The 23,880-nt window shown below is 40.8% G+C and overlaps 2 protein-coding genes across 5 annotated transcripts; one reads left to right on the top strand and one right to left on the bottom strand.

Annotated features, from left to right (window-relative positions):
* Nucleotides 1-148: 148 nt before the first annotated feature.
* drc3 (dynein regulatory complex subunit 3) lies at nucleotides 149-3,868 on the bottom strand. The gene is made up of 13 exons (XM_051387712.1): nucleotides 3,710-3,868; nucleotides 3,314-3,519; nucleotides 3,118-3,234; nucleotides 2,834-3,000; nucleotides 2,569-2,715; nucleotides 2,248-2,367; nucleotides 2,035-2,145; nucleotides 1,768-1,944; nucleotides 1,538-1,669; nucleotides 1,289-1,359; nucleotides 886-1,009; nucleotides 446-577; nucleotides 149-325 (listed from the first exon to the last, which is right to left on the bottom strand). The coding sequence occupies exons 2-13, from the start codon at nucleotides 3,471-3,473 to the stop codon at nucleotides 242-244; spliced, it is 1,542 nt and encodes a 513-aa protein (XP_051243672.1). The 5' UTR covers nucleotides 3,474-3,519; nucleotides 3,710-3,868; the 3' UTR covers nucleotides 149-241.
* A 442-nt stretch (nucleotides 3,869-4,310) lies between these two features.
* Nucleotides 4,311-23,042, top strand: LOC127356161 (TOM1-like protein 2). Of its 4 annotated transcripts, XM_051387707.1 has the most exons (16): nucleotides 4,311-4,428; nucleotides 9,046-9,130; nucleotides 10,542-10,620; nucleotides 11,018-11,167; nucleotides 11,745-11,879; nucleotides 11,965-12,117; nucleotides 12,366-12,482; nucleotides 13,362-13,495; nucleotides 13,972-14,014; nucleotides 14,959-15,130; nucleotides 15,464-15,578; nucleotides 16,440-16,515; nucleotides 17,446-17,520; nucleotides 19,465-19,524; nucleotides 20,059-20,095; nucleotides 20,245-23,042. In XM_051387707.1, the coding sequence occupies exons 1-16, from the start codon at nucleotides 4,377-4,379 to the stop codon at nucleotides 20,388-20,390; spliced, it is 1,629 nt and encodes a 542-aa protein (XP_051243667.1). In that variant the 5' UTR covers nucleotides 4,311-4,376; the 3' UTR covers nucleotides 20,391-23,042. The 4 variants fall into 4 exon arrangements, with proteins under 4 accessions (XP_051243667.1, XP_051243668.1, XP_051243669.1 ...); XM_051387708.1 differs by lacking the exon at nucleotides 17,446-17,520; XM_051387709.1 differs by lacking the exons at nucleotides 17,446-17,520; nucleotides 19,465-19,524.
* The last annotated feature ends 838 nt before the right edge of the window (nucleotides 23,043-23,880 follow it).

Raw genomic sequence — 23,880 nt, 5'->3', positions numbered from 1 at the left:
TATTTTTAAACAATAATAATTTTAAAGAAGTGTACACCACACAGATCTAATGTATTTGGCTGGCCAGGGAACAAGGGATGACATTGAAACAGTAATATTTCCCTTTTAATCTCAAAATAGGCAGCAAGACATAAGTGAACAGGTGGAATTATTTCTGAGATTCTTTATTGCGTATGGGGAACAAAATACAAATACAAATATTTTTACTTGCACACAGTGAAATGCTTTACTGATGATGCTACTACGACTCCTCCCTCAAATGGTCCACATATCTGTGGATGTCTGATATGCGCATGCGGTTCTGCTTCAGTTCTTTGTCTTGAATCTGCAATGATAACCCATAAAGACAAAAACAATAACACGAATGTGAGATATGGAGGAAAGGTCTGTCATCCATTAAATTATACATTTGGGTGTTTATTTTCATGTAATTTTAGCTCCCTACCCCTTTAATGAGGGCCACTTTCCAGGCACTGATACGCGTAACCAGCTGAGTCTCTCTGTCATTGATCTTCACCAAGTGGTTATCGTGGCCGGCGGTCAGTGCGTCCATCACTTTCTCTCTGTCTGTAAACAGCTACCCAGAGAAAACACAGGCGTGAAAGGCTGAGGACACTGACACTGGAAATAAACCACGTCCTCTCCTCATCTGACCTCTTCTGTCATCTCCGTTCCCATTAGACTGCTATTATTCTGCTATGTATATCTGCAATAATTAATATATACTTATTTCATGTATAATTTAAAATGAGCAATAGACTTCAAGGTCTTTAGAAGTGGTGGCTGTAATGTTACACTGGATGCTGACACTGACATTTTTATCAGGCTATAATAGTCCCCATAACCATAATGTAATCCTATATTTTGGATAGTTTGGTCACTCACCATCTTAACATCCTCCGGCATGTCTTCATCCACCTCTTCCTTGGCCACAGTCTCCAGCGTTGCTACAGCAATCTCCCGCACCTTCTCGTGATAATCATTCTCCAAATCTCGACATTGTGCAAATGTATGACTGTGTCATGGAAAGTAGAAATTAGATTTATTGCTAATTTTGCACCCACACTGGGTGATGTGTATGAACACTGACATTTAAACGGGACTGGATTTCTGACCACACAAGTGAGCAACTACCCTGGGACCCATATTGGATTAGATTAAAATTGGATTTGGAGCAAGTTGCTTCTCCAAGTGAAGAACTCTGAGTATCTTAATAGTGAGGACAAGACCCTGAAAACAGTAACAAACCTGCATTATAGGAAATGATTCAAAGCTCTTGAAAGGATATATCCCTTGAACAGTTTCACTGAAGTTGCCAACCATGTCTGAGATGTTGATGTCAAACTTTCTGATGGTTTCCTGAAATAAACAGGAGGCTTCAGTATGAGTCACAGCAGAGACACACACAGCTTTTGACATGTGGGAGCAAAGTAAATTAATTAATCTGTATTTATAGATTCTATAATAATCTATGCAACATGATTTATATCATTGAGTCTCAAGAGGATTAACCAAAAGCAGATTTGGATACACATACCTCCATCTGGCTGACCAGCTGAAACTCCAACGCCATGAAGCTTTTGCAGAATTGGTTGATTTCCTCATCGTGGTTGTTGATCTTTGCCATCAGTAGGTCTGGGTCTGTTAACTCCTGCAGCTCCTCTATCTTCTAAAAATGTGAACACAAGAGATATTCATACACTAATAGCAAATTTACTGAGTACCCTGTACTTGTCTCTCTAAAACATTATGCTCCTCACAGCTCACCTCTTCGTGTTGCTTCTCAAACTCTGCCAATATTTGTGTTGCTTTCTGCTGGTAGTCTGTCATAGCCTTAGACTGGCCACGGAAGAAGGAGCTCACCTCTGTCTCTCTTCGCTTATGTTCGGCCAAGCCTATTTTAAATACCTGCATACACAGCTCCACCATTTGGTTCTCATATGTAAGTGTAGGAATTAAGGAATCCAAGTAATGTTATATATAATTTGTAATGCGCCTGCATTGATTAGAAAACAAAGGTAACAAAGGATATGTTTCAAGCAGATGAGCCACTGCCGGCACACATTGCAGCACCTCTGCCTCTGGATCATCTTTGAACATGCTCCTAAACAGGTAAGACCCATTCAGGAACTCCACAAAGGCATCCTGTTGGAAAGAAGAAGTGAACTTACAGACACACAGTTTGCATACAAGCGTTGAGATCTCAGTGGAAAACAACTGCATTTCCAAATGTGAATTTTATATCACCGTGTGTAATTTGACTTCGGCATCCTTGCTTTGCTGAGCCTCATCAGCTTGTTGTATTTGCAGCTCTTCACGCCTCATCTCCTCAAGGACATACTGGTATTTGATAAATGCCTCATTTTTCTGCACATACACACGTGATTTAGTTATACAGTATCAACACAGCAAATTCTAAATACCAAGTTTGAAACAAACTTAGGCATGGTCATGGTTTACAAGAAAATTATCTCTAAAAAATGCTTTAAGACAGAGGACTATAAAAGTTATGTGAATACAACAAATTGCAACTTTAGGTTTGAGTTAAAACACACCACCCGTACTTACTATCTTCTCGTCAATCAGTCTGTAGTCTAGGCACGTCAACTTCGGAAAGTAGACTGCGACGAAAGATTTGTAATCGTCTTCTTCAGGGAAAGGATTTCCAAACAGGTTGAGGGTGAAGAGGTTCTTAAACTTCCTGAGATAGAGCACCTTTGAAATGCAATCATTTTTGCATTAGGTCATTTCAACTATCTGTCATGTTCTAGTGCTGTCAACACAAAAACAATATTATGTGACAGATTTACTGTATGCAAGAAAGTTTTGTTACATTGTCCAGCTTTTCAAGGAGGTTGTTTGCGAAGCAGAAATGACTGAGGTTCTCAAGTGTGTCCAGGTTTTCAATGACAGAGATTCTGTTGTTGGACAGATTCAGCACTTCAAGCTTCCGCAAAGACTCCAGACCCTCAATTTTCTCTATGATGTTGAAAGACAGATCTAAAAGGACACATTCAGAATGTCTGTCAGTAGTCACAGGGCTGATATTTTAAAATATACCTGCACAATTTTGGCAAGAAGGCATGAGCACAATATAAATACAAAGCTTCGCCTTACTAAGCCATGTCAGATTAACCAGACGGTCCAGGCCCTCAATAACTTCTATGTGGTTGTTGTTCAGATCAAGCCTGGCCAAGGACGTGAATTCCCACAAGTGGTCAATCCTCAGGATACCTGTGAACAAACAACCTCTCACACACCTAAACCCAATACACACTGATACACTGATAGGTCCTTTTTTGAGTTTTCTCACTTTTGTATTCCAGACGTAGTTTAATGATTTCACTGAAGTGGATTCCCTCCGCCTTGGCAACAAGCCCATCCTGAGTTGCAGACACTTGCTCCTCAACTGCTGCCTTCAGGAACTTCTCATCCATCAAAATCGGTTCACATTTACCCAAATACACAGTCATCGTGCTGTTGATGGGGTTGGAGGCAGGCTCGACTTCAATTTACCCTCTGCTCAAAGAAAAAATATTTTCATATTTTGTTAATTTGGAGCTTGGTTTGTTCAGTTAAAGATTATGCCAAAAAAAGGGGGGGGCATGTAGATTAGATTATTTATTAACGTTTGCTAACATCACCATTAGATTGCAAAAGTGAATTAATGAATAAATTAAATGAAAACATAAGACAACATTACACCTACCAACGACAGTCGCAAAATCTAGCTTCTTGTTGTTCTTCCAATGCAAAGTGCTTTAAAAAACCAACAACACAAGTTTTAGTTCCAAGATAAAGTCAGTAACTAACCAACCTCTATTGTTTACACGCTGTTACATAGCAACTAGCTGACGCTAAGCTGCGTTCAAGTACGTTCAAAACGATTCTGTTAAAATAAACTCTAAACTTCAAAATACACTCGCTTGAGCTATTAAAACACGTAATAACAACACAGATCAAAATAATGATTAGCCATGATGACGCTAAGATTTTGCGCACAGTTGTTTTCTTCCGGTTAAACCTTTTTCATAAGCGCAATGAATGTATATATAAGTTATATATATATCCATTCAACCTACTATTTGTACATTCTATATTTCAGAGGCTTACTGCTTTTTTAATCGTTATTTCTGTATTTTAATGCATTTATATATAATTTCAGCGCGCTTTCAAGTAAAATACACGTTTATGTGTGCAAAAAATATTTGTTGAACATAGCTTCGGTTGCTACGTATGACCGACATGGATTCCAACCATACGCGTTGAACGTCCTGTTTTCATCGACCAATAGCATCGCCGTGTGGGCGGGACTTGGTAGTACCGCCTCCGGGCCTCAGCCTCTGTCATTCCCGAGCGGATTGTTTGTTGTCAAAATGGAGTTCTTACTTGGCAATCCGTACAGCACTCCCGTGGGCCAGTGTATAGGTACGTAAGCCTTGACATTATTCACTAGAGATAGCGATACTTCGTCCACCACACACAATTTGAGCGCGTACAGTCATTTGGTGGTTTCTACCAGGATTTACGGCTCCTGACGTTGCGCCAGTGGAAATAGCCAGCTAGCGAGCATCATCGCAGCAAACGTCATCTACTTGGAATGAGCTTTTAGCTAGTGTTAGCCTGCTAACCTTCCTAATTTAAGTCCGCTGTAATCACAAGTTGATTAACCTTTACTCCAAGTCACTCTGTGTTTTGTGTGAAACAATGCAGGGGAGATTAGATGAGAGGGAATGGCTGGGGCAGTGGTTACATGGCTTAAAGTGGCTTGCAGAGCTTTAGTTAAGTTAAAAGTTCACCGTTTCCTTAGTTCCTGAACAATATAGTTGACCACACTGCTCGGTCAGCCTAGTTGGTTTTCATTTTAAATCTCAAAGTTCTTTGTTGTGGTGTTTGTTCGTCCTGCAGAGGAGGAGATAGACGTGGCCGTACCACATCCTTTTGGTGTGGTTGCATCTATCTTTGCGTACTGCCTGCAGAACTGCTCAGAGACAAACCTCTGTCACCATCACTTTGCCTTTATCATCAGCTTTTTTTTTTTTTTTTTAGTAGTCCTTTTCTTTGTTCCCTTATCAGTTTAAAATGAAATCTACAAAATGAGGACTTAACCCATTCTGGATTGCCTGAATATCTCCCACCTCTGTTATAACAACATGATTTTTGTTCTTTTTATAGAGACACCACCATCTTTGGTTCGGGTTTCCTTGCCTGTAATAGCCTCTACCCTCTTTTATTTGTAAACAGTTTTGCATTGATTTTTAATGCCAGTGTTTACAAAGTTTTGTAAACAATCCTACAGATTTTCAGCAGCATTTCCAGTTTTATAATATTTAGTTAAGCCCCTGCCAGCAGATGTGGACCAAACGTTCATTTCTCACACTGTTTATTTGTGTTTACCTTTAGGTAAGTGCAGCAGCTGTCACAGAAGGATTTGTTGATATGTTTTTTTTTTCTGTGAGTAAATGTAGAGCTAGCTGCTCTTTTATAAATAAGGGCTTTGTGTGTCGATCTCAGACTTTCTCATGTTTTTAACCAAACTGAGTTTCTCTTTCTAGAGATAGAAAGTAGATAACCATGCAGTAGTGTAATCAAGCACCTTAATGCACCGAATTGAGACAGTTTGGAGGAAGGACATTTATATGAATTAAAGGGCCTTTGAATTGTCCTCTGGCCTGGGTGAATGTGGCCCACCACCCACTGGTCAGCTGCTGTGTGCCATGTCATCCAATACGGCCCTCAGCTACCAACTGTGAGCATCGACTCAAGCATTTTACTCAACAGAAGTCTTTCTAGGTCATGCATGCAGTGGGCTGGATGCAGCACATCTTGGATTTCCCCCTTTTAATAGAGATGGCTGCATCTCCGGCCTGATCTCTGCGGTTGAGTCGCTGCTCTGTGCAGAGTGGTGCTGCCAGCTGTCTTGTTTGGCTGTCACAGTGGTACTGTACACCACAGCAGCAGGGAAAAGGATCCGCTTACCTGAAACAACGAGAGAGAGAGTGACAGAGGAGACAGATAACATCTGATGAGGGATGCAACGTGAAGAACTATATAGAGATTTTTCATTTCCTAAAGTGACTGAGAAGGTGGTTGAGGGGTTAGAGGTGGTGAATGGTGTGTGCAGGTGTGTGCATCTTTTCATTTTACAAGAGAGGAAGTTCAAGCAATGGTTCTCTTTTTTTTCTCTCTTCCTTATGCTGCAGCTTCATGGTCAAGGCAATTGTTCATATTTCTCTACTGCTGTACCTCCTTTTTCCTTAAAGAAAATATATTGGCAAGAGACTAACAGCTAAACCAACCAACTTCTACAGATTTTGACTTGATTGAAACAAAGTAAATTATAATGCCTGAATGGAGGAAATACATTAAAGGAATCACCACCTATTTTTACTGATGCACTTTGAGTATGGGAATCTGTAGAGCTTTTTAGGTGAGTCGATAGGTCGGTTTGCCATGTCATATTTTTATATGTCACTAACATTTTTATTTACGATGTCAAACTTCTGCTATTGCTGAGCTATGTAAGAGGAAAAAGTGAGCAAATACAATAAACATACAAAGATAAGGCCAAGTGGAAAATGGGCAGAGAAAGAAAGAAGGACAAAACGTGGAGAGATGGGGCCAGAGATTCGTGGCTTTGTTGGCAGTGCGTGGCACAGCCTGCCACCGTTAGGGCCATGTGATCAACAGGCTTCACTGGTGTGGTGTCAATTCCCAGGATGGGGGGAATTGACACAACACCATGAATGAATGCACTCAGTGGGCATTTTACTTCATTAGCAAGGCTCTGATTGTTCAGTGTCGTTTTAGCTCGTTTCACATTATTATTTTTGTCTTTTCTCTTCTGCCACTCGTGTTTTTGGCCGGCCGTGACCTGACAATCCACTTGAGGAGATTAAGTGGGATATCTCAGTGGCGGTAGCTGGTTAATTCTTCCAAACTTATGCTTTATATTCAGTACAGCCTCACACAAGGAGGCACAGCACAGTGATTTTAGATGCTGGTCATGCTGAAATTCACTTTATGTCTCTCTCTGTTTTTGTAGATAAGTGTGTTTGTAGGTGGGACTCAAAATAAAAAGAAAACGACGCCTGTCTCTCTGTGCTTGCCCAGTCTGTGACAATTTGATCAGAGAGGGGGAGGTAGAGCATGAATAAGTCATGGCTGTCAGGCTTGTCCAATGTTGAGGCAACAAGGCCCAGCGAGAGGCTCTCGGCCTGGGCATGACAGCCTGCTCAGGGCCTCTGGGCTTCGGGGAGGGAAGCTCCTCCTGTCCAAGCTCAAGAATCGTCTAATGAGAATCTATTGAGTGTCAGTCACAGGCACTCGGTCACAGCTCACTTCGGTAGTAGTCGAAAACCCTTTTTTTTGTGTGTGTGTTTCACTGCGAATCTGTCCCCACATGACTGCGATCCTGAAAGATATCAGCATTCACAGACATGATGGATGGATCCGGGGGATGTGGGGAGGAGGGAGGAGACAGAGCGAGGAACGCAGTGATGACTGACTGCAACGCCAGTTCATCACTGTTGCTTCTCACAGTCTGGATCACATTATTTCCTGGCGGTAGCCAAAATGCTATTAAATGGTAGGGTGGAGTGTGAAGGGGAAAGCAGGTCTCTGTGGCTGAGTACACGGCCGCATCAGACCCACAACCAGCCTCACTTTCCTCTGAGACGTTAGCTTCCCACTTTCCAGCTGACTGTTTGGTTCTTTTAGTTCATTTGCTTGAGTTGGAAGCATCGGAGCAACAGGTGGTGGACCATATTTTAAAGCACATGAGGGTTTCTTGTTGCGAGACTTGGAGATAACAATAATTTGAAAACTATGTGGAATGAAGAATTGTAGTAGTCTGTACAAGGTTATAAATAGATCTTTCTTGGACAGACTGTCCACACCTCAATTAGAGAACTATAAAGCAACCAACCATGCTCACCTGAATGTATAATTGCAATAACAGAGTAGATTATTTTTGTACGACATCTTGTTATAACTGTTTTAGTCATTATTCAGTGTATCGTTTTGTCAAATTTCTCTTTTAAAATATACATGAAAGGCGCATGTTCTCTCAGCATTATGAGTGGTGGGATCCTGCATGGATCAGTATTTTCTGTCAAAGTTGGAACAGTTTTGGTTGTCTTACATCACAGATTAGATTTCTGTATTTTTGTTTTTCTCTTGCCATTTCTCACTGGTTTTAAGTGGGCGGGCCTCCGTTAGAACAAGGTGATGTCAGGTACTTGGGTGCACCAATCAGGATTCAGTAACATTTGAATCAGATACTGATGCCAGGTGGTGGGTTTGTTTTTGAGCATTAAACTCTATAAATATTACATGGGGAAGTTTTTTCTTTCTCATTTTAGTTATAAATGTATTCATAATGTTATAGCGAAATACATTGAGATCGAAAGCCAAGTTTTCAGGGGCTTTAAAGTGTAGAGGCACACAGTCTATTCAACTGAGTGAATAGGGTTATGGCTCATGATATATTTTCCATATATTTCTCACAAGATGTTTGGTTGATTTTTAAAAGGGGACATTAGAGAGAGACAGCACTGAAGTCTGTCCCCACATGCTGACTTGCGTACACAACAGTTTTACTTTCAAAGTTATGTAAACCACAGCTTGCTTTAATTAGTGTGCATCGACTTAAGCGAAAGCAACAATCAAGCCAGACGATTACTGGTGAGTGATGAGTCAGCTGGCAGGGTGTAAACAGTGGATCGGGTATCACAACTACATTTTAATTTAGAGCCAGCCACCCTCAGGTTTAAGTTGTCGAGTAACTAAGACTTGTGAGTCACTAATACGTTTCACTACACGGCTGTATTATCTGCATTTTAACTGATATTATGTTGGGTTGTGAACAATGTGTGTAAAAAGTCCCGAGCTTCCTGTCTCACAGCACACATTACTGTAAATTAAAAACGGACGCTCTCTTGTTATTCTTGTGTAGACTACAGTGGAGGGTTTAATTAAGTGATGAAGTCAGGGCAACAGATAATAGGAAATAAGATTAACATTCTTTTTTGTGTTTTCCTCCAGAGAGGGCCACAGATGGAGGCCTGCAGAATGAGGACTGGACCCTCAACATGGAGATCTGCGATATCATAAACGAGACGGACGAGGGGTGAGAAGCAGCACCTTCTAGGAGTTAATCATTGCTGGGTTACAATCATTTGCTTTTCTCCACATTTAGTGAGGCCATTTGACGTCTAGTTCCTGAATTGGTCCCATAACTTTCATTGTTTTGTCACGCACTGGCTGACTGAGTGACTCCAGCGAATAATACACTGACTACTGTGCTTCACCAACACTACAGAAAGCCTTTTGTTTTCTCTAGGTGTCACTGACTGAATGAATGAATGTGGTAATGAATGAAATTCTTATGAAACCAAACAAAAATGACCTGATTTGCATTTTTCATTGCCCCCGTATATCTGTACATTAGTGTTCAAAGTTATTTTACACAAATCTGCTTCCTCCAGCATTCATAAATGTTGTTCATTTCCATCAACAACTGTAGAGCAGGTTTTGCATTGCAGCATATGACGGTGATCTAAAATTTGAATGTACTACAAAACATTCAACAGTATTGAATTCAGTTGTGGTTATGTATCCTAGAGAAAAAGTTTTCCCCCACAGCAAGTAAGACATATTAAACACAGTTTTGTAGCCTGAATAAATGTAATTGTCAAGAGATCCCAGCCAGGAAGAGTATTGAAATCTGTCTTTTCCATTTTTCCGTCAGCACTTTCCCTTTTCCCCTGCTTTTTCACATTCTTCATGCCTACACACACTCATTGTCTTGGCATGCGACATGGGGCCCTCTGTCACACCCAAAGACTCAAACACACAACTACACACTGAGAGGGAGTTCAGCTTCACCGAACACAGAACTTCTTGTCTTCAAGATGTTCAGCAAGTGAGACAATATCTGGTTAGCTCCAGACTTAAACTCGAGGTTCAGGAAATTCTGCAACTAAAAATGACTTTTTTTATGAACATATGTTGTTGTAACACAATCCTACTGTGTGCTTTCAAAAGTACCGAAACGGGATGTAACAAAATAGATGCACCATCCAAAAAGGCGACTGTAACACTGAATCACACACACAAACATACAGAGTGCTGTCCAAGGCAGCTATACATGATACTTTATGCTGTATCTCCACCCATTTCTATCTGTTCTAGCTCCCTTACTCAATAAATGTACCGTGTCTCATGAAGGAGTTCATAAAGGTTTATTACGCCTCATCTGCAGCGGAGAGATGGGCAGTGTGGGGCAGAAAGCCAACCTGAACTCTTCATGCATGGGCAGCTTTCCTTGGGAGAAACGGATAGTCACGCAGAAAGAACAGAGAGAAACAGATGGTGTGATGGTTCTTCTCTGTCTTAGTCAAACAGTTACACTGACAGACTGACTGGCATCTGTTATTGTGGCACAGAAAAATTCATTCCAACAAAGTCTGGGATGTTATGCCTACTCTCAGCTGAGGTGCTTTATCCAGCTGTATCTTCTCTTTTCCGTTTCCCTGTAGGCCAAAAGACGCTATGCGGGCACTGAAGAAGAGACTTGGGGGCAACAAGAACTACAGAGAAGTGATGCTGGCGCTAACGGTGAGAAGCTCTTACTTTTTTAATTGTAAAACTGGCTTTAAATAGTATTTCAGTTGTGCAACAAATATGTCTTTGAACAGCCGTGTCCAAGCTGTTATGCCCTACACAAACCTTGACCTCTCCAGATCTTGTGTTCTTTCATGGTCATTTTATTCCACTGTGTCTCTTCTCTCAGCCACCGTCAGGGCTGTTTTTAGACTCGCCTTTTGAGTTGTGTTCATACGCACCCACACCTTTGATAGCTCTGCTAGTTAAAATGCCTCTCTGTGTGATGAAAGTCTTCCGTTTCTCAGCTGCCTCTCACTCACAAACAGTTGTTTTATTTACCAGCTTCTGATTTCTGTCTCTCTCTCTCTCTCTCTCTCTCTTCTCTCTCTCTCTCTCTCTCTCTCTGCAGGTATTGGAGACATGTGTGAAGAACTGCGGCCACAGGTTTCATGTGCAAGTGGCCAACAGAGATTTCATAGACGGTGTGTTGGTCAAAATCATCTCCCCTAAAACCAACCCTCCAACTATTGTACAAGACAAAGTGCTGTCGCTCATACAGGTATCGCTTCTTTCTTCTGTGTTAATTGTTTTTCTGTTTCTACTAACCAGGCCACACCTCCTTTGTAATATTGTGTGTAACATGGCATCATGAAATTGTATTGTTAAATGCTAGTACAGTGGGATGGTAACAATCAGCCTTGTAAATAGCATTGAGCAGGTCACTGGTGGTCTACGGGTGGCCAGGTGTAAGCCGTATGTTCCACTTCCCAGGTGTTGCCTCTGGTGCTATCCAGTTACCCGAGGTCACCTACCTCGGTCAACAGGTGGTGTTCTCCATCTCTCTTTCCACCGTCCTCTAATTATTTATAGGGATTTGTTGAAGGAGACCCCACGGAGACTCCTGTTTAAGACTCTGTCTTTCTGTCCTTTGCTCGGTCTATTTACACCATCAGAGAGTGTATTAATAAAGTATTTGACCATTAGTTTTTATTTTTTTGCACACGGGCAGGATGAAAAACGTCCTCTTTGAACTGATATTGTGTTGTAAGATGACTTTATGGTACGTCACTGAGTCTATGTGTGTGTGTGTGTGTGTGTGTGTGTGTGTGTGTGTGTGTGTGTGTGTGTTGTGGCAGGCTTGGGCTGATGCCTTCAGGAGTAGCCCCGATCTAACTGGTGTGGTTCACATTTATGAGGAACTGAAGAGGAAAGGCATTGAGTTCCCAATGGCAGACCTGGATGCACTTTCTCCCATCCACACGCCGCAGAGGGTGAGAAGAAAGAAAATACACATATGCTACAAACACGCATGTATATTCACATAGCAATAACCGTAGGGGTATTTTTGTCTTCCAGGGAACACCAGAGGTGGACCCAGCCATGATCAAGTACCTAGCCCCTGCCTCACCTGCTGCTGGGACTCCTAAACCTTCCCCGAGCCCTGCACCTGCCACACAGGTGCCCCAGGTTCCCCAGGTGCCCAGTCCGATCACAGCAACCCCCGAACAGGTGAGGGACACCGACAGCAACCTTTTGCCAATGGCAATTATGTTTTGCTGCATTTGTTGCTCTTAAAGTGAAGTCATTCATTTATATAGCCCATTTCACCAGTCTGGCAAAAGAGCAGATGTATGGAGAGTTAGCAATTAAGCTGTACATAAATTAAAGCAGGTTACAAGATTTTAGGTGCTATTGCCTTCAAAAACATCTGCAGCCCTGAATGTTTTTAAATGACCTTTGACCCTTTGTGCTTTCAGATCGCCCGGCTGCGCAGTGAGCTGGACGTAGTGAGAGGAAACACCAAAGTCATGTCAGAGATGCTAACCGAGATGGTCCCTGGCCAGGAAGATGCTTCTGACCTAGAACTGCTTCAGGTTAGAGGCACATGAATACATTAGGAGGTCTATCTTAATACATGCAACTTCACACATCATTGCTTATGTTATGCCTGACATCATTTTAAAATATTCATCATAGCAGACCTTTATGCATTTTAATGTTTAATGCAGATTTTAGGTTAATGTGGTTATTTAAAACATCACAGTAAAATTCAAATAAATCAGAGGACAATTTGGAACAAGCATATCTGATTTCATACTTGTATCCTTACTCTAAAATGAAATACTGTGAATACAGGCTCATGGAAAATATGTTGCTATATGAATTCCCACACTCTTACAGAAAAGCTTTACAACATGGCACGTCAGTGTTAGGTGCAGCCACCAGGGGGAGTAGTGTCTTTAGTTTTCAGAGGAAATTCTCAACTCTCCCACCACCTATCAAGAGCCAGTTGGCTGTGGCAAAAATTCCTGGAATTGGCAATTAACCAGTGGCATAGAAACTCATGTAGAGTTTAATCTCCTCAGGCCAAATCCACTCAGGTATTTGTGTCAGCTGCAAGGATCTGGCCCCGTGCTAAGGTGCCCGTGCCAGTTGTAACAGTTACGTGGTACCTTTTCTGATTTTTCTTTTTCCAACTGCTTTAGAAAAATAATTCACAGCTGAGCAATTAAAACATAACAAACTCGCTCAACGTTGAAAGCGAATGCGTAAAATATACATACAGTATATTTATTGTACAGTTAATTTTCACAGATTTTGGCGATCCAGCTGTATAGTATGATATAAAAAAGAAACAATTAGAGGCATTAGTAGTCATACCTTTGCCTATTTGTGCGTGTCCTTTTGTTTTCTGTTTCTGTGATTTATCAATTAATCTATTGATCAATCTGTTGATGTGCCAATCTATCCAGGAGCTGAACAGAACATGCAGGGCTATGCAGCAGAGAGTAGTTGAGCTGATTTCCCGCGTCTCTAATGAGGAAGTGACTGAGGAGCTGCTGCACGTCAATGACGACCTCAACAACATTTTCCTGCGATATGAGAGGTAAGACCAATCAAACCGTCACTCAGACTTTATGGAGACATTACATGCTTGTTTTTGATGCGGTGTTGTGATTGTTTTTTTTTTTTGTACCTCATCCGAAGGTTTGGTAATGTTTTTTTGTCCAAAATGTTTAATGGATAAATAATTAGTGCTTGTTAGAAATGTGTTTGTTTGCCAAACTGTGTTTCAATCCATGATTTTAAAGATGAGGCTCCAGATGTTGTTATATCTTATCAAGTAAATTTTTTAAGAGAACACGCTTAACACAGGTTGAACACAATGTGAGTTCAATCACAATAAAGTTACAGAGCTTGTATGAAGACCTGTGCTCATGCTCCTTCCCTTTTAACCATTCTGTGGCTTCACATTGGTAAAATGTCTCTTTCATGAGGTTTCTGAAGATGAAAGCCGTGTAAGCATTTGAACCTCACAAAGCTTGTGGCAAAACATTAAAAAGGTTTTTGTGCCACTCGCAGGTACGAGAGGTACAGGTTGGGTAGAGCCGCACAGAACAACGGGGTGAGTACCATCAACAAGAACCTCATCAAACACACAAAATTCTCTCTTAGGATTGCTTGCTTTCTGTTTGCTTTTAGCATGTTTTCAGAATTTATTTTATCTTTTTTCCATTTCAATACATATACATTTGCGTCGCCCATGGCAATTTGTTTAACATTAAGGATGCTATGAGAGATGTTTCTCGATAATTACTATTTATCCAAGCACACACAATCTCTGCAGCATTAATATGTAAAGTAAGTGGGATGCAGTTTTAGCTTTCTAAAAAATTGGAAGAGCAAAGCAGAACAAGTTCCAATCTGCTATTTAGAGAGTACATGTGCCAATATCTGTGATTCGCCAGAGGATCGGGACATCTCTCACTACATCCCACATAGCTGTTTGTTTTTGCTTTCTGTTGATCTTTCTGTGTGTTCTGTCTGTTTGTGTTGTGGCTAGCTGATGGAGGCAAGTATAATGCTAGCACCACGTTCGATCTTAGCCAGTGTGCTGGGATGAACAGAGTGATAAACTGTTTACACGTCTGCTATATGGTGCTAATTCTTAGACCCATATGACGTGTCAACATCAGTATCACCGTGTGAAACTAGATACTATGTGTCCTTCCCTCCCCTCCTTCTTTCCTTCTGTCTCACACATCTGAAGTGTGTTTATTCAACCCTCGTTATTGTCCCTGTGCACAGCCTCCAGTCAACTACTCACCCACAGTGTTGTTTCAAATTGTGTAAATAGTCAATCCTGTAGACTTTTGTGTAGCTATAAAGTATTCTCTCTGTATACAAAGGGCAAACACTCTGTAATCTTAATTTTCTCAACAAGATTTTAAGCTTTCTTCATTTCTATTTGCTGGCTGAACTCTGTTAATGTTCGTCAACTTCAGCACCTCAAAAGCACTGAATATTTACCTTGACAATATTGACACATTTACTTTCATTTTCTTTTAGATGTTAAATGAGGCCACAGAGGACAACCTGATAGACCTGGGCCCAGGCTCCCCTGCCGTGGTCACTCCCAGGATCACCTCCAGCCCTCCTCCCCACTCCACCGCCTTGGCTACTGCCTCCCCAGCCCATAACCCCCCTACACCCTCTCTGTCCACTGCACTAGCTGGTCTTGGTAAGAACAAAACGGTATCGATTCTTTTTCCTAGCGTGGAGAAGTAGAGAAAGACTTCTAAGTTCCAACTATCAGATACAGACACTCACTCTCACCAGAGCTGTCACATCCCTCCTTACTAGTCTCTGCAGACCTGGCATTGGAGGAGCAGCAGAGTGTAAAAAACGATCATAATCTGTCTACTAATGGGAAAAAAATCCCAGCAACATAACTCATTACTAGACACTTTTGCCTCCCCTGTTGGGCTCTAGAAAGTCTCTGCATGCCAGATCTTCATTTCATTTTTTATCCAGTGACTTTTCTGATCCCCTCTCTCGCTGTCTCCCTCTCCAGATGTAGCTTCAGACAGCGTGAGCGGTACCCTGTCCTCTCTATCAGGTCGCAACCCGGATGACTTTGACATGTTTGCCCAGACCAGGAGCAGCTCTCTGGCTGAACAGCGCAAAAAGTAGGTCTAGAATGATTTTGCTTCTGGGGCAGCCCAGATCTGCTCATGTTATTATTCAGGGTGTAATTTATTTTAATTAAATAGCTATTCATAACCACCTTTAATATTTAAAATAAAATCCACCCATGGGCACTTTCACACAGTTTGTTCCGTGATGTTCACCGCATACAAGATAAAGTTTTATGCTTTACTTTTTGATGTGCCCAGTGTCCCTTAACCTGCCCTTACTTCATCTTCTTATGTTTCTTATTTCCTGCAAAGCCTAGAATGGCTTTTGAATACCTGCAGGGTATGGATGTTAATCTGGAGTTTTCTCCACCAAGAAGTTGTTGCCTCCAGCTGTATGTTGCAGTAAGGCAGGTTTCCCAGTTGAGGAAAAATGTGAAGAGGGAGCTTTTCTCTAACTTACTGCACTGCATTATTGTCTATTTAGGCTACCTTTTGTGGAGAAAGTGGTACTTTTGCGCCCTTCTCCAGTAGTATGAATTTGTTCCTATTCTTGATTAAGGTTTGTGCAAACTGCTAAAGGATGGGTGTGTTGGGGTGTCTCTTGCCTCAAGGGTCTGAACCAAATAACAGCAACATCCCTGGTTTAAATCCAGACCTTCCTTGCATTTGATTCTCCTCTTTCAGTCTTCTTTCTTTTTGTGATCCTAAAAGGCAATATGGCCAGAGAATCTCACTTAATGTTGACCTTTTACCAGACATTCATGAAAATGAAATATAATATAATCAAAATGGGTGAGAAACGCTGTGTGTTTCACTGGATCTTTCATAGTGTGTTTGTTGGTGTTTTTAATTTTTCATTCTGCTGCTTCAGTGCTTCAGTCTTGACTGTGTTGTTTATGTTTTTGCTCGCAGTGTAAAGTATGAGGACCCCCAGGCTCTGGGCGGCCTGGCCTCGGCTTTGGATGTGAGGCAACAGAACACAGGAGGGGTGAGTACACTGATGTATGCATGTAGTTTAATGCAGCTTTCACCCATTTATGGACTGTGGGGATGCTGTGTTACTTACATGGCTTACATGAGCCTTCCTATACCAGTTTGTCCTCAGCCCTCGGTCACTTCCTGCATGCGATGGTCTGTAATACTGTACGTGCTACAGTGGCATTTGTCCTGTGTGCAGTGATACTCGAACTTTGATCAAACAAAAAGACGTAGGTTTGTGCATTGACTGTTGCTATTTCTTAATAGCTAAAATAAACAAATTGCAAAGCGATGACTGTGCAAGTGTTAAGTGTATCTATAAATAAGTGCACAAACAATTTTTTTTTTTTGCTTTTGTTCTGGGTAAATGAATTATTATTAGTTCAAGCAGTTACTTGAAACATGGATTCAGATTACTCAGTCTTCAAACAGATGTCTGTACTTTCTTAATTCAGTTTCTGTTTATTTAGTACACAAAGTCAAACACAAAACTTGCATGCTAGTTTCAAGATTTTCATAATTATTCTCCTTGTCTGAGCACACATTGCAATATTTGCACTGTTATCACTGTGTACACAGATTATTCTGAAACCTGAACTGCCATACACACATGCAGACACACACACAACAACATACACAGCGGTGATTGTACATACCATCCCTTTTTTTGTTTGCTTAGTGCCCTATGCCTCGTAAAGTACTTTTACTTGAGTCTTTTTTTTCTCCTTATTTATTTTCTTCATTCTCATCTTTAAGGAATGAACCTTTCACCATTTTCCTTTTTTCCGTTCTCCCCTCTTTTCTCCCCCTTTTTAAATGGCAATCGTCTCTTGCATATTTGACTTCTCCTCTGTCTCTCTCTCTGCACTGTGTGCTATGCTGTGGTGGGGCCTGCTACCTTTCTTCTCTTGTGTAAGGTGTTGTTCTGTTGTTGATTCAGCTGAGGGTAAAAGGGGATGATAACCCAGCAGATCAGGAGCTGCCCATAGACAGCTGGCTTATTACCCAAGGAATGGTGAGGACTCCATCCTCAGTGTGTCCTCCTACCCCCCTCCCTCATGTCCGCCATCACCCCTGCTCTCAACCTCCTGCATCATCCATAAACCTCATGAGCTGCTTCATTTTTCAGCCTCATCTCACCGGTCTGTTCTGGAATGCTTGAACAAGCCCAGTACAAACAGAGCCCAGTTTTCCCCTGTAAGAACATCTACCGCCATGTTATGTGCAGATGTTGTACTGTAGTTTTGGGCAATATGATGGCATCTTAAGACTTTAAAGATTTGTCACCTGGTACTGATTTTATTTTACTGTTTTTGCTGATGTAGCCTTCTCTTTTAATATCTTAAATCAATAAACAGGACTCTTTCAGTGCAATACAAAATTTACAGGATTTTTGCATGGTCAAGTATCTTCATTTATTAAGTATTTAATTCACTGGATTAACCAAAAAACAGATTCTTCTAGGTATTTTATTGATGCAACCAGTTTATCAATTTCATTTCCAAAAAGCAGTATGTAAAATTACTTTTATAGAGATTTACCCATATTGCCCACCTCTATTGTACTCAATTGACATGGACAAGCATTACTGATGCTTTCTTTAAGGACGGACTATTTCTATCAGCTCGATTCATCTCTTAACAGTCACTCACTAAAACAGCAGAGAGGTAAAGATACTTCTGCTACACAGCAAGGTTAAATCAACGATGATGAGACCTATTCATCATTGTTAATAAGGAATAAGGAAATGGGTGCTGGTTTGCTGTGTAGTGGAGAGTATTTGTCTAACTGTCCTCTAACTGTCTTTGGATCTTAGATAATACACTAGATGTAATTAACGACAACCTCACATCTCACACTAACCCCATATAGATCAGCCAACTAACAGATGAATCAGTAGTTGTAATATTTGGAAGTGTGTTGATGTTATGACGGAATATTTGAATATGTGTTATTACGCTATATCATGAGTCATGATGGGAACAGACTTCTTAAACTGCATTTTCCAGCAGCATTTTCTCCCGTTTGCACAGCTGCATGTGTTTTTTTTTTCTTCTGTGAATGACTTTCACTGCCTTGGACTTTATTTTGAAATGCTCCTTCACTGCCTTAGGTGTGATCTCACACAGAAACCCCGCCTGGGTTTTTTTTGTAGCATATAAAAGGCCCTCTATTAGACTTTGATATCACGTCGACATCAAATGTGGACTTTGACTACATTGCATAGGCAGGGAAGGGATGCGGAGGACAAGACTTTGAAGTGTTGTGTGTGAACTCAATGCCTTTTCTGACGTATAATGCAAGACACTTTCCCCAGCAGTCCTGATTCACTGTGATCATGAACACAAACGCACACCATCCACCCTGACATGTCTTCCATCCTTACAGTCACTGAACGCCATGCAGCATTTATGTGTGCAGCGTGTGTGTGTGTGTATGATAGTGTGCGTGTGCTCCACGTATGTGTATGCCGTGGGATTGCCCTGCCTCTCAACGGTCCCTGTGCTTTCAGCGTCTCCCATCCAATCAATCTCTTAATCACGTTCAAGCGATTTGCTAATTAACTAATGATGTGGAATAATTAACGCTGCTGTGTGACATTAGTCGGCAGCTGTTAAGCCGTGTCAGCACTACAGAACTAATGAGAACAATACACAACCTGGGAACTCCCGTTCTCGTAGAAGACAGCTGAGTAGAAGATTGTCGCATATGACAAAACAATAAGAGCACAGACTTGAGAGGGGTTGAGTGTGTCTTTTGAGCAAATCTTTTGTTTTTTCATTTTGATTTATTTTGATCATCCTCCTTTCCGAGCCTTTGGTGATTCCAATTCTTGTTTTTTTTTCCGTGTGTGTGTGTGTGTGTTTTACAATTTTTGTTTTTGTTGTCCGGGTTGGGTGCCTTTCTGTTGCGTGGCTTTGGTGCTACCTCTTGGTTTGTCCATGGCTTTGCTCCATAGATCCCCGTATCGCAGTCCTCTGTCATGGATGACATAGAGGAGTGGCTCTGTGCTGACGTGGTGAGACTTTACCTTGATTTATATCTTTTTCTCTTCTTTCTTTCTCTCTTCTTCCCTCATTTTTTCTTTTTTCTTTGATAGCACATTTCATCCAACCATCCCATATATAACTGGATATATTTCACTTAAGTTTCCTGTCACATCCTTTCATTCACTGTAATCTAATGCATTTCCACCAATGACTGACATATAACACTTTCCTGTGAGGTTTGACTTACAAACGCTAACATAGTGCTAATGATAGTCAACTTAAAACAGTTGATATGAGCTTCTATAACATATGCATGTGGAGGTTGTGTGAGCTCAAGGTTGTCTTCACCTGCGAAAGGTGTGGAAGGAAGCATGATTGACGGGTCCGTAATGAGCATCTTTGTACGGATTTGTCTCAGTTTGTGTGAACTTAACAGGACCTTGACTTGTATGAGGCTTTTTACCCTGTTCACTAAGGTTTATTTTTGTCTTTTGAAACAAAGACAACTCAACAATCAACAATTATTTCATAATGTGTGTATTATCTTTCCCCCTTCTTAATAGAAAGGAGATGCCGCAGAGGAAGGGGTGACCAGTGAAGGTATATGCTAATCACAATTTATTTCTGTTCCATGAGCTCAAACGTGTATATGAAGTCTTGTACATTTTCACACTTGTACATATTCAAAATATAACAGTGATAAACGTTCAACTCTCCATGTCTCTGACAAATCTATTTGTTTGTTTCAGAATTTGATAAGTTCCTGGAGGAGCGAGCCAAGGCAGCAGACTCTTTGCCATCTCCCCCCGGAGCTAACCCTGCTCACCCCGCCCGTGCTCCCGGTGGCTCACACAAGAAGGCTGAACGGACAGAAGACGCCCTCTTTGCCTTGTAGACTGTTCTCAGAGGACCTCAATCTCTTCTCTGGGGCATCTAAAGGTCCTTGCCCTAAATGATTCCCCCCCCAAACAGTCCTTCCAGTCTCATTTCATCGCTGACAGGCACTGGTGTAGCAAGTGATCTCCACCTCCTCGTCATTCTCTTGCCACAGTGTTGCTCTAACCTGCAGAGGTCCATCATGTTTACTGCGCACAACTGTGTTGCGTTTTGCTATATATGGATGTATTAATCTGTTAGTGTGGGATGTATTACTCGCAGCCCTGCATCTCATTTGTAACGTGCCACCAAAGGAGGACGACTTCAATCGTCTGATGTGGTTTAAAAATGTGGTATATTACTGCGAGATTAATGGAAATAGTTCACTGCAGGTCAATGCATTGAGTCAGTATGGAAGCATACAATTAGGATTGTATTGTGTTGTTGAACTACATTCTACTAATTGCTAATTTATGCATTTATTGTTTTGTTCTGTACTATGTACTAGTGCTGTGGTTATGGTCCGATACATGCATTTTCTTCCCTTTTTTTTTTTTTACAGAAAAAAATCCAGTAAGAGCTCTAGTCATGCTTCTAATACTGAGATATGTGTGGAATGGCAACATGTTTTCCTGCAGCAGTGTGGAGAAAAGACTTGTGTTAGCAGGCTAATTTTGCTAACTAGGAATATAATAGCTAAATCTTAGCGAATATTGATGAGTGTATGCCAGCGATCCCTTTAACCAAAGGAAATAAACAACAAAAACTCTAAAAAGCACTAGTTAGGATTCTCTATTATGTATTTTAAATGGCTATGGGGAAGGAACGTGCCCATGGAATATTTCCCACAAGTCTTTTCAGTCCTTTGAAAGGCTTCAACAAATTAGCTGATAAAAGTATTCCCTTAAACGCCCAGCCATTCCAAAGAATATTAAGGCTTTAATGACCAACTAGCACTGAATTTTACCTGTCGAACAATAACCAGGTATTATAAATGTTAAGGGATGATGAACATTTTCCTTCCCCTGCTCTATTAATGTCTGTGCACTTTGAAGCAAAAACAAATCTGTATTTTGTCCTTTGTGTTTACAAGATGGATACTATTTTTCTAGGGGATGGGAAATGGTCTTTAGATTGACATCATTTTGCACATAAGTTTTCTAACTGTGTAATTGCAGCGCTTGTTCACATCGAAGTGGATTGATGGACTGTTAAACGTAGGGTTGCAAAAACATTTAAGATTATTCAAAATGACATAAAGATACAAGACAAATTATGGCATTAAATTAGCAGCTTGACTTAGCGCTAGCACAGTAATCGACTAAAAGACAGAACACATAGCTTACAATGATGCACTGTTGTAAAGGATATATTCATATAGGTAGAACTTCACTTACTCTATACTATGTAATCTATATACCTCAAAATACAAGAATTTTAGTTTCTGCATCTGGTTAAAAATGTATCGGCTCATAGTAATATCCAGATTGCAGAGACGTTTATGTATTATTTGATCCCCTGATTGTATTTTTATAGTTCATGTAAAAAAAAGAAGAAAACATGTTTGTACCCGTCATCATTGATCTTTTTTGTGGTTGAGGCTGAGGCATGCAGCAAACAAACACAATTGTACATTCTTTGATTTGTGCAGTCAAAGATGTACTTTCATACTGGCATGATTCATCCGCTCCAACGTCGGAGCGACTGCCAAGCATTTCTGTGATTGACTGATTTCAGCAAAGTAGCTCCGACTGGAGATTGTCTTTGGTGTAGTTAAGATCACACTTTGAGGGAAAAAGCAGTCCTGTCTTTCATTCCAGCTCTTTTGCTGAGGCTCTGGTTTATTTTAATGTTGCTCTGCACTTGAAAGATTTCTTTGTTTTTTTTTTTTCTTAGTCCATTTAAGACCAAAAGCCTCGTCAGTCGAGGCATTCCATTTCCTCCCAAGTTGTAAAAGCTTAATCAATTATCAAAATAACTTGTTGAATTATCTGTTGTCAGTATAGGCCTTCCACTAGAGGGAAATATTCATGATTTGTAACAGTTGTTAACATAAATGCAGTGGTGACATTGAGAAATTATCTGTGTCTACATAATCATTATGATTAAATATTTAAATGTATTTTAGTTGAGGAAAATTAATGATTAATGAGCTTTAACTTTTTTTTTTAATGCTGTATGGTTATATAGGTTTTAGTATGGTTGCCAGGTAACTGAGATAATAGCGTTAAATTTACAATCAACCATTGTGTTCACTTTGAAAAAACTTTTACCATGCGGGCTGATCAAAGAGGATTACTAAAATGTAACAGGAGATCCTTCAAAAGGGAACTTGAGTATTTTTTTCTGTTTGTGTGTTACATATCTCTGGATGTGTAAGTGTATTGTTTTACTTTGCTTTTATGAGGCTTCAGTCCTGATCGATTGCAACATGTATTCCTCGAAATTCTGGTAAATCTCAAAATGGTTATTGAATGTCTTTTAATACTGATGAGGCAGAACGTTTAGCTGGATGTTTTGTGGACATGGAGGAGAGGGTTGTTTTCTGATGGTGGGTGTCCCATGTCTGTTTGGTTGTGCCGTCTGCTGCCATTACTAATGGTCAGATTTTCGTTTGACCTAATGCACGTATGTAACTGCCCAATAAAACACTAGCAATGTGTGACCTCTACCTCACAACTGTTTGTGGTTATTTTACAATCAAGCATTGTGTGACAATTTTCTGCTTCTTCTTTATGTGCACATGCTGATGCAACCCACCCTCAGTCTTGCACTGGCCGTTCATTGTCACATGAGCCTCTCACCCCCTCCCACACGTTGATTCATGGACACTTTATCCATTCGGCTCCCATAGCTTACCCCACAGAAAACGTAAACAAGTCTTGGTCACATGCAGCTTTTAGAAAAGTTTGCTTCCTTCAGTCTCCTGTGCAGCATCACTGGCACGTTTTCAAGTGGGCAAGTGAATAAGAAATGCACTATTGTACGAACACACCCCATCACCAACAATAGCAGACTTGCTGACAGGCTTTCATAAATTACTCTACTCCCCTTAGTTCTGACAACAACTTTTTCTTTTGCAGTGTTACTCTAGGTCAATGACCTATTTCCCCACCGTGCCTTTGTGGGGCTCCCCCCTTTGTGTCCATGTGACAGTGTGCTCACTTTATAGTTCTACTTAAGCTGATACTGATCTGAAAATAAAGTTTGCCATGGCCACTGACCGTCAGATAGCTTTTTTTTACTAAGCCGGTTATTTAACAAACCCCCGTAACAGCAACTGTTTACACTATTAACAGTTAAAAGTGTTGTTTACTGGAAGAAGCCTCCCTTTACTAAGCTTAATTCAATGTCTAACAATAGTGAGGGAATACTTTAGTATTTCTTGTAACTTTTTTGGGGGCCTAAAATTAAAATTTTCCCCATGTTGTTAAATTATTTTTGCCCACTTGCATCCCTGCAGGTCATTTCCTGCTGCCGCCACCACTCTCAGATAGATACACATGATG

Source organism: Dicentrarchus labrax, unplaced genomic scaffold, assembly GCF_905237075.1.
Source record: "Dicentrarchus labrax unplaced genomic scaffold, dlabrax2021, whole genome shotgun sequence".
Classification (NCBI taxonomy): Eukaryota; Metazoa; Chordata; class Actinopteri; family Moronidae; genus Dicentrarchus; species Dicentrarchus labrax.
The sequence above is the reverse complement of the archived record's forward strand: the minus strand, read 5'-3'. Positions and strand labels throughout refer to the sequence as shown.